This window comes from Mirounga angustirostris, unplaced genomic scaffold (assembly GCF_029215605.1).
Source record: "Mirounga angustirostris isolate CCGP_5_RB_7025 unplaced genomic scaffold, mMirAng1.0.hap1 SCAF_4, whole genome shotgun sequence".
In the NCBI taxonomy this organism is placed as follows: Eukaryota; Metazoa; Chordata; class Mammalia; order Carnivora; family Phocidae; genus Mirounga; species Mirounga angustirostris.
Window position 1 is genome coordinate 132408389 of NW_026991712.1, and position 16011 is coordinate 132424399.

General features: G+C 40.4%; 1 protein-coding gene across 7 annotated transcripts in view; it reads left to right on the forward strand.

The window, feature by feature from the left end:
* PTGER3 (prostaglandin E receptor 3) overlaps positions 1–16011 on the forward strand; it is a 193257-nt gene that overhangs the window by 56850 nt on the left and 120396 nt on the right. Inside the window, exon 3 of one of the 7 annotated variants that reach the window (XR_010410897.1) lies at positions 12342–12402. The exons of 5 other annotated variants lie outside the window; for them this stretch is intronic. Coding sequence is in view for 1 of the 2 variants with exons in the window: in XM_064588983.1 (XP_064445053.1) it covers positions 12342–12356 (15 nt within the window). In the remaining variant the exon portion in view is untranslated. Of the gene's footprint in view, positions 1–12341; positions 16002–16011 lie in introns of those variants that run through there. One more of the 7 variants, XM_064588983.1, reaches the window with a different exon arrangement.

Consider the following 16011-nt stretch of genomic DNA (forward strand, 5'->3'; position numbering starts at 1 on the left):
AATGTGTTGAGCTATTATTATTCTTTTTTTAAAGATTTTGAAAATCTCTCCTGATCCTACAGTACCCACCATAAGACCTAAAATCCTAGAACTAGTGTTCTTTTAAGCAAGGACATGGAAGGCTCCTCTTAGAAAGTAAATGCATTTTCTTGGTAAAAAGAGGACAGTAAAGCACTGCCCTTCTCTAATATCCCAGAAACAATATTTCTGTTAGCTCTAGCCACTTAGTAGGGCCTTATAAGAATGAGACATAGAATAATTAAGCTTTAGCGGAGTTGGGGATAGGATTTCTTTATAGAAACTAAGGAAAGGGGGAAAACTGAAAGGGAGACAAATCTGGAGGGAAGGTACTGGTAAGATAAAACATGCCTGAAACAAAAGTGGTCCCTTTCAAAATTCTCTTCTATGCCCACATCAGAGACTGAGGCACAGAACGAGTCTCCATAGAGTCCCTAGAAAGGATTGGTGCCAGGGTCTCCTTGAGCCCCTCCCCGTCATTTCTCTCCTCCCTTATCACTCCATACACATTCTCCATTCCCTCACTTTCTGGCTAGGTAATATATTGAAGGTAGCAGTGAAGAGGGAGAGAAATCAAGCAAGTTTATAAGGAAAGACTGAGAGTTTGGAGAGGGGGCAGGAAGGAGGATGGCCCACTAGTCAACCTTTGCTGACGGGAGCTGCAGGGCGGTGGATTTTCAAGAAGGGATCAGGGAGCAGAATGGCTGGCATCCATCACGTGGGTTGCTCTTCTCCCACACTTTCCCTTGGACTGTCAGCTCTGAAGTGTGAGGCCAGGGCCAAGCCCCACGTTCATGTCCTTGTAGAGTATCTCACTTCTCAACATCATCTTAGAGAAGGCAAGTGAGAGTAAGTGAGTGAGAGAGACACACACACACACACACACAGAGTGAGAATGACAGAGACAGAAAGAGAAAAGAGCAGAGCTGAGGTGACTTTCACTACTAATCACATGGCAACTCCAGGTCACTTAGATATGAATCAGAAGGGAGCCTATGAAATGAATCCCAATCCAGAAGGCAATTCTTTCTTTCTTTCTTTCTTTCTTCCTTTCTTTCTTTCTTTCTTTCTTTCTTTCTTTCTTTCTTTCTTTCTTTCTTTCTTTCTTTCTTTCTTTCTTTCTTTCTTCTTTCCTCTTTCTTTTTTTTTCTAGCTAGCTAGCTATCATCTATCTATGTATTTATTAAGTGAACTCTACCCCCCCAACATGGGGCTCGAACTCACTACTCTGAGATCAAGAGTCACATGCTTTACTGACTGAGCCAGCTAGGTGCTCCAGAGGCCATTCTTTTTTTTTTCTTTTTCTTTTTTTTTTGAAAGAGAAAATTTTAATTTCATAGTGAAGCATTTGATGATTGTGTTTTTTATGTACATATTCTCTCCAGAAGGCCATTCTTAACAATGAAATTCATCAAATAACCTGCTTTTATTTGAGCAAGAAGTTCATTCTCACCTTTGCTATCTGTGAAATGGAATTATAACCTGTGTTATTCTTTTCAGGTAGACACTTGTCAGATAATCTAGTGTTTTTATTACTGTGAACCTCCCTGTGATAAGCAAGACTGTGGCGTGGTACACCGCAGTTAGTGAAATACTTTGGTTCCATTACTGACGATATGTCTTTGGTAATTCAGAATATACAACAACATTGTGTAGGTCCAGAGTCATTTTTATGACCATTGATAATTGTTCAATGCTGTGAAAATGAATTCTGCTATGTGAAATGTCTGGAGGCTTAAATCCAGCTTAAAGGGAATTTCCTGCACACAGCATCCAGATTTCAATCAGTGAGTGACATATTCTAACTGCCTCTTCTAACACCATTAATAAATTTATTTTTTTTATTTTCAGTGTCTGTCCACGTGTTTCTCTTATGCTGGTTACAAAAGAAACAGTTGCAAATTAGCCTAATACACATTCCCAATGGTATTCTTTTAGCCTAATTACTTGAATACATGTAGCTCATAAAAACTCAAACATTATACAAACAAAACTGTTCTGCAGAATCACGAAAATGAGATGTAATAGGGAGAGGTGTTTAATGTGAAACGGAGTCACTTTTTAAAGTTAATTATCTCAGGAGGTTGAAAACAAAGTGCCTCTCCCAGTGAAACATAAGTGAATATGCCAAAATGATGTTAATAACGCTGATAACACTTGGACACATATTTATTTCATTTGATTGTCCCAACTTCCCTATGAAAGGAAATGGAGCCAGTGTTATCATTATTCCCACATCATGGATAAAGCAATTGAGACTTATAAAATTTAAGTGAGCTTGTCCGGGTTTGAAGTGAGTTAAGACTGAAGTCCAGCTTTTATGATCGATTTCTGAGCCATGTTGTGAACCCAGCTTTGCATGGGGAGAGAGCAGATTTGTATTACACAGTGGTATGATGCTATGCCACTTCTCATTGACCATACAGAAATATTGTACAAAATTGGGGAAAATTACACGCCAGCAATTTGAAGTCATCTTCAACTTTTGGACATGACCTATGTTAGGGCCCCCAAACCAGTCTCCTTATGTCAAATCTTAAAGCCTCAAGGATTGTACATGTTTGGTAATTGATTCATTTTAAGCTAGACATGATGAAAACACTATTAGTTTCCTTATAGTAGTGTTGGTCTTTCTCTTTTTTTTGAAGATTTTATTTATTTATTTATTTGTCAGAGAAAGAGAGCACAAGCAGGGGGAGGGGCAGGCCGAGGGAGAAGCAGACTCCCTGCCGAGCAAGGAGCTTGATGTGGGACTTGATCCCAGGGTCCTGAGATCTTGACCTAAGCTGAAGGCAGACACTTAACTGACTGAGCCACCCAGGCGTCCCTCAGTATGGTTTTTCTGTATTACCTTAAGTGTTTTCTTGAAAACTGCCTAGAATTTATTCTAGCTGATGGGATGCTTCATCAGTGTGTTAGGTTTTGGTCAGATGCAAGAAACCAAACCAAACCAAACCAAAACAGAAACAAAAATAACAATGGCTAAAAGAAGATAGAAGGGCGTTTCTCTCCAACTTAGATAAATTCTGCATGTAGGCAGTCCCGGGCTGATCTGGTCATTCCTGATCATCAGAGATGGATGTTATTTTTAGCCATTCTCAATGCACTGCCTCATGGTCCAATATAGCTGCTTGAGGTCCAAACATTAATCTGCCTCTGTTCAGAGAAAGGAGGAGGAATTAAATAAAAAAGAGCGTTCCCCTTCCCTTTAAGGAGTTTCCCAGAAATGTCACCACTTTTCCCCTATATATAATTAGCCAGAATTCAGTCACACAGCCACACCTAACAGGGAGAGAGTTGGAAATGAGGTGTTTTAATTGGAGCCCAGCTAATAATCAGGGTTCTATTATAAAGAGGGAGAGAATGGATACTGGAAAGCAACTGGCAATCTCTGCCTTAGTCAAAAAGTAGTTCCTTATTTTATGTACCATTTCTATTATTGAAATATATTTCACATATAACAGTGTACAACACATTAATTTGATACGTTTAAATGTTTTCATATGATTGTCATTGAGGTGGAAATTAGCACCTCTATCCCATTACGTAATTATCATTTCTTTTTAGTGGCTGGAATAAATTCTAGTCTCTCAGCAAACTTAATGATTATAATACAGTGTTGTTGTCTGTAATCACTGTACTGTGTATTAGATCTCTAGGACTCATTTACTACTTGTTGCCAGTTTGTACCATTAAACAACATCTGTCTTGTACCTCCAATCCCCTTACCCCGGTCAACCACCATTCTACTCTCTGTTAATATGAGTTTGGCTTTTTCAGATTCTACATATAAGTAATATCATTTCATATTTGTCTTTCTCTGTCTGATTCATCTCACTTAGCATTGTGTCTTCATGGTCCATATATGTTGTCACAAATGGCAGGATGTCCTTTCTCATATCCATGTATTCCATGACATTTTAAATGTCTTTTCTGTATTTTATGTCAGAAAATCTATTAAGTTTTTGCCTAAGGATCATAGTTATTATATTATGTTATTACATACTATATTACTATTATATTACTAAGAACAAGAGAAGCTGAATAATAAATGATTGGCTAAATTATTTTGTATTTAAGTAACTGACTTTCAAACTATTTTGACAGAGGATCTAGATTCCAGATGGCCAAATTTTGACTAATGGGATTTACATCATTTTTCTTTGTTCTTGTCACTTAGAGAAATGAGAATGCATTGAGGATTTAGACTTATCATAACAATTAGATATGTACACAACATAATGAATACTATTTAATTACATACAGTTTATAACATTTTTACTGGTGATGAGTCAAGTTTTTCTTTTAATGCCTCACACAGTGTCTTACACATAAAAGATAGGTAATCAATGAATGTTAAATTGAATTGACCTCCACTACTCAGTTGAATCTATTTGCCTGAGAGTTAAAAGACCCTTGATAGCTTCTGCTAGTATTCAATCACTAGTCTAATAGCTAGTGTTACACTGGCTCTGATTTAATCTGATTGTACTGGATGGTTGTGGGTTATTGCTGAGGATAGATGGAACCACAGGGAATCAAGTCCCTTCTTGGCTAGGTAAGGGTTTTGCCTTAGACAGTGTTCACACCTGCAGCATCAGGGACTAGAAAATCCTCCAGAGTACTGAAGTGCATAGAGATCAGTCAAATCAGCTCTGCCCTGGGAGGATAAGGATTAATTTATTATGAAATTCATTACTCAGCGCAATTACCATATTTACCATCGTCTTTAATCTCACTTAATCCTTCTCAACTATTGATTTGGTAATATACTATAGGGGTGCATTTGATTATTTTCTTTTTATCTGAGCTGTATGTCCTGTGATTAACCTTTTGAAGCGTGGACAGACATAAAATTGCAGTTAAGACCCTCCACTGACTGTCTCCGATTATAAGTTATACAACAGAACAAAACTTATACCCTTTATAAGGTTTAATTTGTTTTTAGACAGACGTGCTTAACTTGTTTGGAATTAGGATGGCCTTCTTTTATTAGTCATCTTGGGCACTGTTTCATTTTCCTTCCTGGTCACCTTTATAATGCATTGAACTGAAAAACAAAAAGCTCATAATCAAATTTCCGAAGGTAGTCACCACATTTACCAAGTGCTATAGGCATCTATTTGGCTATTAAGAGTCTCTACTTTTGTTAATGGCTAGGGTGAAAGTTGTACAGTGTGCAACTTAGATATTTTTAAAATTTCTTTTTACAAATTTTGTATAGAGAACAAAAATTCATCACAAATCCATGTTCTCTGATGGCTGAGGCAGGGGCTGGGAGGTGGGACAGTAGAGGATGGGTTCTTCAGGTTACAGTTGAAGGTGTGTTGTCCATCTGATTTATTCACTTTGTGTAAACTCAGTGCCTTGGAGGGAAATGTTCTTGCCTAATGGTTTCTCCCACTTCCCCCTTCCCTTACTCAAGACAGCATCTATATGAGGGAGAAAGCTTATGCCCTCTCATGATAATGGGGGCAGATGAGAAGAGCCACTTGTCTACACATAGCCTTGATCCTGTCTGTTGGGTCCTCCCATTCTCCCCAGAGTTGACTTTGGTCTTCCTGGTTGTGGGGTAGCTGCTGACATCCCGGTTGACTCAGGGTTAGTGAACCTGGTGAACTGTTTCCTCAGCACATTTTGAGCACTGGGGTCCTACTTTGCTGGCTTGGCCCCATTATTTTCTTACTGGCACAGTAGACCCTCAAGGCTCTGCCACTTCCTTCCTCTGGACACTGGCTTCAGCTGTCTAACCCCTAGGAACGAACATGGCCCTAAACATAGCAGCTCCATAGCAGTCCCTCAGGCATTCAGCTTTCCTTTCTCTTCTATGAACCCCGGGGGGCCTCCTCCACCATGTGAAGACTGGGGATACTCAGAATGATTATGGCCTCTTCTCTGCCATTCCCCTTCTCTGGAAGTGTCCACACATATGTGCCAGCCAACCTGCGAGGCTGTGTCCTCAAAACTCATAGCCATCCCTTCTTTCCATTTGGGGTTTCTATTTTTTCTGTCATCCTTCCACTTCCGGAGTTTGATGCTGAGACAGTTGTGGAGCAGTAAGGACATTGTCCTCTCGTCCCAGCACTAGATGGCCTTTTGTCTGCAGAGATCCCTCCATGCTTTTCCTCCTTCTCTTTGGCACTCACTCGCCCATTTCCCTGGGGCTATAATGAGAGATGGGTTGCCACAGGTGTGGGGAGGAGACTGAAACAATACTGTTAGCAACCCAAAAACTAATTAAGAAGTGTTTAAATATTTAAAGGATATTGCCATTGTTTTACTAAAATGCCTTACCTATTCTTCTGAACTGCACAACTTCATTCTTTCCCATATGTGGAAAAATACATATAAAAATATTTTTCCTCTCAATTGATAAGTAGTAATGTGTGTTCCTACACTACCGTTATTCTTTTATTAGTAATTTTGAATAGTTAAAATAATTTTGCCATTTTGATCCATCTAAAGCATGTTATAATTTAAATCAATTAGCAGCATAAGAGCTAGCCACAATAGCCAAGCCATATCCAGTGACAGCAAGTTCTCATTACTCAACCCAACAATTATGGGCACTAAGAGGCTTCTGGCCAGCTCCAGTTCTCCATGATGATAATCCCAGCAGTGTGGGATCTTTTAGAAACTAGGCTCAGGTTAAAGTTTACTCGGGATGGGACTGTATCCTCCTGCTTCTGAGAGCCAGGAAACTCCGATGTGGAACAAACCAACCAAATTCAGTGAGTCAGAGAGCAGCCAGGATGGTGCAGGAAAGGGTTAGTCTCTAGTGTACTGTCTTGTGGATACCAATCAATTGTTCTTCCTTCTGCATGGTTTATCTTAAACAGAGAAGGAGAGCATAAAAGATAAGGCAAGCTGTGAATTTGACCAGGTGTGCATGGTTATCACTAAGATTAAAAAAATAAATCTCCCTTCTCTATATATAGTGCATTGTAAATCAGCCAGCAAATACTAACTCGTGCCATTCTGCATCAGACATCTTGCTGGGCTCTTTGGAGTTAGACAATATTTACCTTACAGTCCCTGATTTTAAAGCTAGAGGCTTGTTGGAAAGATCATTCGTTCATTCAGCAAATGTGTATTCATTGAGTTCCTCCTTTGAGCCAGGCACTGTGATTTGTGGGGCTAAGTCAGAAACAAAATAGATAGGAACCTTGCTTCCGTGGAGCTTCTAATCAGGTAATATTGTATTCAGTAAGTGACTCTGGCTGTAACCAAATTTCCTCAGTTCTAGCCATATGGAGTTCCTTTCCTTTACTATCAAATAAAAGAATTCAAGTACATTCTGGGGAGCCTCCGCAGGTGCAGTCCCTCCTGAAACCTCTGATGACTCCCGGCATCCTTCACGTTCCACCTTCACTTGGCGGGTCTCACTCTGGACTGGCGCTCTGCATTCCTGCTGGTCCCTTCGGCTTTTCTCTGTTCAGCTTTTCTAGGCAGATGTCCGCTCCCTGCAGTGTTCACCTCCAGACTATGAGCCTCTCCCTTCTTTATCCAAGGTCTCACGCACGCACGTAAAGCTCTTCTTTATAAGAATCTCTACTGAGAGCTTCATCTGAGGAAGGGGTGAGTGGAGAGGGAAAAAGTGAAACAAACAAACAAACAAACAAACAAACTAGAATTTAAAACCAGAGATAACTATTCCTTAATGTGCATTGCTGTTCACAGATGGATGCCATCTATCTCAGCTCTGCGGATGTTTCTTGTGTGAGTCACACTCAGACTTTCTTTCAGAGTCCCAGGACTATAACCCCTCAAACCTGCTCTAGCTCTCAAGCAATCCCTCCTCACAAAAAAGGGAAGCCAAACATTGTTTTACCATCCAGAAACACCACTCTGTCCACCAGGAAGGCAGCCCTTTACAGCGGTCTACAGAGCAACTCTGTGCCTCTGTCTTAACACTTCCCTTCGTGGCCATGGGCTTCACCTTTCCAAAACCCAAAAGGCTTGTCTAAGTATTTTCCCAAACTAAAAGAACTGAATTCCCCCAAACATGAATTCCACTGCTACCTTTGTATCACAGAAATGCCTTCAGTCTGTTGTGTTCTGCACAAGTAAGGGGAGGCCAGAAAGGATGTGAGGGCATATTATGTGGCATCCCCCTCTTATGGGGGCCAATACCAGAAGGATGGATAAGTCTTCTGGAGGAAAAGTAGCTGGATAGTGGGAGGCAGGCATATGGGGAACAGCATTTCATATATAGGGAACAGCACATGCAGAATCCCCAAGGTTCCAGGAGGCACAACATTCAAAGAATAGCAAGGCAGGTACTGATGAGGCATGGAGAAGGAAAGAGAGAGATGAATTAAGTCTGAGAGGTGGACAAGAGCCTTGTATGTCATAAAATTGATTTTGACCTTTATACTAAAGATCATAGGAAAATAACAAGCAAATGACAAGCAATTTTATGAAGCACATGTGTGGGCATATTTGTGAATGTATGTGTATAATGACAAGGTTTTCTTTATCAGCATCTGTGTGGAGAATGGCTTAGCTAATGATATCAGGTGGCATATGCTAGATGCTAAATGAACAGGAACAGTAGTATGTACTGATATTTTCCCACACAAATGTAGATCTATTAGACATCAAAAATTTCTTCCCAAAGCCCCAGGAAGAAGGAATACTGCAGCCCAGTCACAAATGATGCTCCCAAAGTCAGAGGCAAAACGTAATACTGGGATAATTTATTTAACAGGTCTGTGTGATTATACACATTGCTGTAAAAGTACCTGGTAGGATAATCTTATGGAGGAAAGATTCCTCCTGAGTTGACATCAAAGGCAGACATAGGGTAAAACCAATGAAACTGAAGCTTCAAAGCACATCCTTCACATAGGCCTTTTGGAGCCTGGGCTCATATTCATTTTATTAAAGAAAAGTGTATACTCTTCAGGTTCCTCAAAATCTGGATCTACTTCTATCTGATATAGTACCCAGGCATTCAAGGAGAAAGTGGGATCTGAACTAGCTTTTGAAGGAAAATTAAGTTTTGTATATGCCAAAAGGAATGAGAGCTCATTTGAGGTGAAGAGGACTGTAGGGATAGTATATGGGGTGAATTGGGAGGCAGTGAGTTGATTGATCGATGAAATCTGATTCCCCAACTCATTATCTAGGGTGTCCACAGGCCCATGGTCTAGTTATTTAGGTTCTTTGGGATATAAGAAATGGAGCACCTCTCAGTTACTTCAAGCAAGGGGAGGTTTATTGTAATAAAATTATATTGAATATTATGGGCAGGAATATGTAGTCTTGGGTTGGAGGATAGATCAGGATCCAGAGACTCAACATGTGGAATAAACAGATTTTCACACTAGTCTTTCACGAACGTTGGACCTAGCTATTTTCTACCGGCTTGACTGTGTTTCCATTACCAACTGCCAAGTCTCTCTCTGCTGTCAATATATGTTCTTAACTCCATAATTTTTGCTTGCTTACAATATCTGCTTCCTCATGGCTCTGGTCCTGCTCTGGTCCTCATTTTCTTAACATTCCAAAATTCAGATTCCCTGAGAGGAAATTTCTGCCATGTCAGTTCACTGTTCCTTGACTAGCAAGGTCATAGATCAATGGCTAGCCTATGGCTTGGGTTGGTATAACTTTTCCAGTTGGGTATGCCTGGGATGTATAGAATCCTTATACAAAATATGGCAGCCTATGGCTGCCCCATCAGCAGGGTTTGTGCAGAGGAATTTCCCTTACGAGCGTCTGTAGGTGTGACTGGCATAATGAATGGCATGTTCAGTATAGCTGAAATAATACTAGCTAATACTTCCTGAAAGCTTTCTCTCTGTCCCTGTGTCAGGTTCTGTTCTAAGCACTTCCTGTACATTCACATTGTTCCCATTTAGCTGAGGAGGAAATTGATGCCCAGCAAGTTCAAGTTACTTGCTCAGGATCACACAGCTAATAACTAGTGGAACCTGGATTCTAGCCATGTAGTAGTTTTAAGCTCCATTGTATTCTACACCATATGTGAGATTTTATCTGAGATGTTAGGAGGGCTGGTTTGTAGCAGAGACTAGAGACAGAGAAATCACTTAGGGGACTAAAGTGGGTTGCAGTGATGCAGTGGGTGGACAATAAAGGAGGAAATAAAAAAATGCAGAATGGATTGGAAAGAGAGGATTTCTCAGACATGCACAGGAAAACAAGGGCCACCTGGATTTGATGATAAGTTGGAACAGGGGTTTTGAAATAAATATTCAAATGAAACACATTACACATGCCCTCCTAACGAAAAAACAAATTGGAGAATACATTTTAAATTCCTTAGAAGTGGAAAAAATGATGAATTGACTGTTTGAAAGTAGAGTATCTAAAGACTTTATCAAGTGCTATGGAAGAAACTGTTAGGTTCTTTCTTACAGAGAAGTATCATACCGTGAAAATGTCCCTGCCTCTAGATACCCCCACAAAAGGCTGGTTAGACTAGGTTATTGAGAAACTCTGGTTTTTCTAATTTAGTCAGAATTTTGAAGGGAAAACGTCCCCCTTCTTATTTGTAGCATGGAATAAAGAAAATTTCCAGGTGAGCTATACCTTCAATGTTGATATTCAAGCTTCTCAGAGTGCCCCCAGGAGACAAATGTGAGGGCCAGGAGCTGTAATAGACGTGGCAGAGGTGTGAACAATATTCCACGAGAGCCAGAAGCTAAATCACCTATTGCGGTCTGTGGGGTCTGGGACACTGCTCTCAGAAGCCAATTTTTAACCTATACTCCTTCTTCCTGCATTAGGTCCCAGCTACCAGTCATCAGTTTGTAATTCCAAAACTTGTGTCCAAGTCTTAGACTTCTTTGAGTGGGTAACAATCCTGCTTCCCCCGTTGCTATGCAGCTCTACCCAATCTTAGTTCTTCTTTTTCATACCCTATACCTCTTGATGAAAACTCACACCCCTCCTAAATCACTTTTATTTCCCTTCTCTTGAATTCTTGGGGTGTTTATCATTTGTCTTATTGTGAGGAAAACAGTGTTAACTGTATTTAAAGTATATTCTCTTTAGAATATATTTTAATGTTTTAAAAAGGAGAAAAGATAGAATGCCTTCAAAAGACCAGGTTTAAATCAAAGTATTAGAGGCCACCTAACCTAGTTATTTTGTAATTTCTGTTGGTCAGGGAGGCTGTAAAAACCCCAAAGATGAAGTTCCACTGAGAAGAATATATACAAATACAAATCTCCATGGTTCTCATGGAGAACCATGAGAACAATCATTAGAGGGGAGGGCCTGGGTCTATCTCTTTTGTTCCTCTGAGAAAAGAGCAGAAAAGGACGGACAGTTTTGAAGAGTAAGAAGGGAGAACTGTTTCTTCTTGTTGGGTTGGTAGTGTGAAATAGCAGGACGCAGCGTAGACATGGTGAAGATCAGCATGCGCATAATGACTGTAGATGATGCACCAGCTGTATGCATTTCCTTAGAACTTTGCTGAAGGTTACATATTTATCTTTATTTCTTATACAAAATAATTCATTAATTGATTTTTTAAAATCAGAAAGCAATATTTTTATAGTCAGGTAATGAATTAAGAGCCAAAGGTCTCGGGCGCCTGGGTGGCTCAGTTGGTTAAGCGACTGCCTTCGGCTCAGGTCATGATCCTGGAGTCCCGGGATCGAGTCCCGGGATCGAGTCCCGCATCGGGCTCCCTGCTCAGCAGGGAGTCTGCTTCTCCCTCTGACCCTCCCCCCTCTCATGTGCTCTCTCTCAATAAATAAATAAAATCTTAAAAAAAAAAAAAAGAGCCAAAGGTCTAGTTTCTAGTCCTGGTTCTAGATCTACACTTGAGCAAATCACTTTACTGAGCTTTAATTTTTTTCACTTATGAAATGGAAATAATATCAATCTGCTTAGAGACACTTTATGTAAATCATTCATTTAAACATCAAATAGTAATTAAGCTGTATTGTGGAAGCCTCTGGTCTAGTCACTGTGGGTGCATCAGTTGAACAGAAGCAGATAAAAATCTCAGTCCTTGTGGGGCTCATTGATTAGTATAATGGGCCAGGCTTTCTCCCTCCCTCCCTCCATTCCTTCCTTCCTTCCTTCCTTCCTTTCTTAAATAGTTATTTGCTGAATAGCTATTATATACTATAGGGGTATTTATAAGTGGATCAAATCTGCAAATTAATTGTTGGGCTTCGTGATGGAACAGAAATAAGGAAGGTGAAATTTAGATGGGACTTTGCTACAAACAAGCTCTGCGACTATAAGACATAATGTTAACTCATATCCTTAGCTGTAAATGAGGGAGTTAGATTGCATGATCTCTTTAGCTTTAAAATGTGCAGTTTTGTTTATTCCTACAGGGATCACAATGGTGACTAAGAACTCTCTCGGTCTCAGGATATGGGTTGCAAATTCCAACAAGTAAGATGATGGCAAAAGGCACTATGTTATACTCTGGAGTGTGATTATATGCCATTTTCTTGTTATTTCAATTGTTTTCCTACTATGTTATACCAAGGTAGGAGTCAAAAAGTGCATAATACATATTATTGTCTGAATCTGGGGAAACTCATTTGATATCAGAAGCCTAGATTTGCATTTCAACAATCTAAAATTATCTCTATTTTCCCCTCTCAAGTAGGTCAAGTTCTGTTCCTATTGACTTATGTGTTTTACTTACTACTTTGACCAATGACTCCCTTTTTACATATCATAAAAATAGAAAATTTGGAAAAAATTAAATTTAGTTCAGCCCCCATCAGAATAATTTATTCATTCTAGATTAATGAAGTTTTATTATATTTGTATAACAAGAGAGGGACAATCTTATAAATATTAGATCTTTCTTGTAAATATTAGATCTTTTTAATATTGTCACCAGAGATGACAATAAATACCCAAAGTTTCCAAGACACTAGTTTTACTTCCCTGGGGGTGGGAGACAGTGAGGCCACATGGATTGTAGTTAGCATGTACTCTGGAACCTGACTCCCTGCATTGGAATCCAAACTCTGCCACATGCTGCTGGGTGACCCTGAACAAGTTGCTTAACCTCTCTGTGTCAGAGAGGTTAAGCAACTTGTCAAGAAAAGATGATAACAGTGCCAACTTCAAAAAATACAATTCATTAATATTTATAAAATGTTTAGAACAGTGCCTGAAAAAATGGAAAGTACTTTATAATTTGGGGCTATTATTTAGGAGAGAGTTGAAGGTAGAGGAAGTAGGAGTAGCAGGTGTAGCACATAAAGAAGCTGGGGGTAAAAAGGGAGGTGAGAAACTTTCATTTCTTAGGCTAAGGGAAGTCTGAATATTTGAAGGTGGCTGGAAAAAAGTGAACAGAAAGATGGAAGAAAGGAGGGATGGCTGTGGGGGCAGGGTGCTCTGTAACAAGGACACAGGTAATTAGAGCTGATCGGAGGTAAGTACTTATCGAATAGTTATCTGGGTTCCTCAGAAAGCCAGCCAGCCAGGCTTTACAGCATGTTATGGATCTGGCATTGAAATCCTGAAGAAAACAGTGCAGACTCCCATGCTGGTCAGGATCAGGCAGTGGAAGGGAGAAGTTAGTCAGCTACTGTGAGGTGAGTGTCTCATCCGAGGACACTAATGACATGCTAAAGAGGTACTGTAGCTCTGGAGTACAGCTGGGTTATTCTGGAAGGAGCCTCACAGACAGACCAACGCAGTGTTCAACAGAGGCAGGGCGGCTCGGGGAACACAGGCGTCAGGCATCTGCGGCCAAACCACAGACGGCCCAGGGGCCACCAGCAAGCCATGGCAGGAGACAAAACAACTAGCTGTGTTCAGGTGTCTGTGGGATGGCTACTTCCACATCAAGAGTTTTTATCACAGTTTCCATAGGAACATAATGTAGCCCAAGAGGCAAATTCAAATTGAAGATCACACACACACATACACACACACAAACACACGGAGTCTTTTCTAATATGGCTTAGAAAATAAATTTGCTCTAACTGAAATCTTTGGACTCTCCTATCCAGAGAGAGACCAGCATCGTTGGCACATTGGGTATCATACATATTTGGTAATTTGGGAAGAACACACAGAGCTATGAGCTTAGCTGAAGCAGGAGGAAGAGGACTTATTTTGAGCAGGAAAATCTTGGGCAGCATAAAGGACACCATCTTCATGGTGACAAGGGGTAAAATATTTAAGAGTGGCACATCAGGGCCTGTACATCCTACACAATCAGGAAGACCCATACTTAAGTGTGGATGAAAACCAGTGTATTAAAGGGGTAAAGCATTAAAAAAGTTTGGCATTGCCTGAGCTTTAGTGGGTTCTACATAGGGTTTTGACCCTTTCTCTCTGCCACCCGAGGGAATTCTTTTTTAAAATATCACTTCTCGGGCGCCTGGGTGGCTCAGTTGGTTGGGCGACTGCCTTCGGCTCGGGTCATGATCCTGGAGTCCCGGGATCGAGTCCCGCATCGGGCTCCCTGCTTGGCGGGGAGTCTGCTTCTCCCTCTGACCCTCCCCTCTCTCATGTGCTCTCTCTCATTCTCTCTCTCTCAAATAAATAAATAAAATCTTAAAAAAAAAAAAGAGAGAGTATCTTACTGACTGTTAAGCTTACTCTTGAAAAAAAAATATCACTTCTCAGTATAGATTAAAAAGTTTTGTCCCTAGCTAAGGAGATCCTAGGCATCAGGAGCAGGAGTGGAGAAGATTATTTTCAACAGGACAACCTTTCCAGAGTTCTCCAATCTAGGCACGCAGCAACCTCCTCCATTACCCCCAGCTAAACTTAACTTGCTAAATATGTGGCTGGTAGTGTATCCCACAAAACTGGAGTCCTACCCAGAACCTCTGAGATACCATATAGCAGTTCTATGTACCCATTCCCAGCTTCTACTTGTTTTGCTGCGAACTGCTCACACTGTGACCTTCAGAGGCTCACACAAGGGCAGAGCCAGAAGGGCCTAAGAGTTCTGTTCCCCCCAAAGCAACCATGACTGATGGATGTGGGAGTCGAAAAGCCTACACCCCTGGTTAATAAGTGAAGCAAACTTTGACATGTAATTTATACTCCGGAGTTTCCCAAAGGTTCAGACTGAGGCTGGAATCACTTAGAATTTCACTCCTGCGTGGCTTCTCCCTCCGTGTCCTACTTTCCCACTTCCTTACTCATCTTCTTTTTTTCTTGGAGCACATTCTTAATAAGCCACTTGCATACAATTCCTTGTCTTAGTTTCTGCTTCTGGGAGTACTCAGCCTAGGACAGTCCTCACTTATTCATTCATTCATTCATTCATTCATTCATCCATTCAGTCAGTCATTCAAAAATGTGCACTAAGTGCCCAAGTGCCTTCTTCCCAGTCTTGGGAAGAAGAGCAATATATATAGTTAGTTAAAATGTAACAATGGATACTCTTAAGGGAAATGTGGGGGATATAGAAATTACCCATTTCTAAGCCAAGGGAAACTTTTAATATATGAACATATTATCACGCCTGAAAAAGTGACATACATATAGTAGGTTCTTGTGGGTGCTGAAAAATTTGATCAGTCCTTGTCTCATACTGTTGACCATTGAGGAGAGCCAGTCAGTTACTTAGAAATTGATTTAGTCACAAATATTTATTTGGCGAATTAGAGTTTGAGAAACTGACAGACTAAGTATAATTTGACTAATGTGTACAATGCTATAGGAATACAATAAAAGAAATAATACTTCTCCAAGAAAATGAAAGGCTGGGGCTTGGAGGGTAAGTAGAATGAATTTTGGACAGAAGTAGAGAGAGGCATTTTAGAAAGGTAAGAGCAAACTCCACAGTAATCAGGTGTGAAAAAACATGGGCAAGTCTCAGAGTGCATGGTTTAGGGACTAAAGCAAGGCTCCCATAAAGGGGAGAGGCAGGAGATCAGAGATTAACCTGGAGATACAGGTTGGAACCACTCAGCAGTGGGTCTTCGGTACTCCAGAACTTTATCTTGTAGCATTGGGGAACATTCAAAGATATTTAGGATTGCCAAGGTTTGCCTTAGAAATAATATGAGGGGCGTT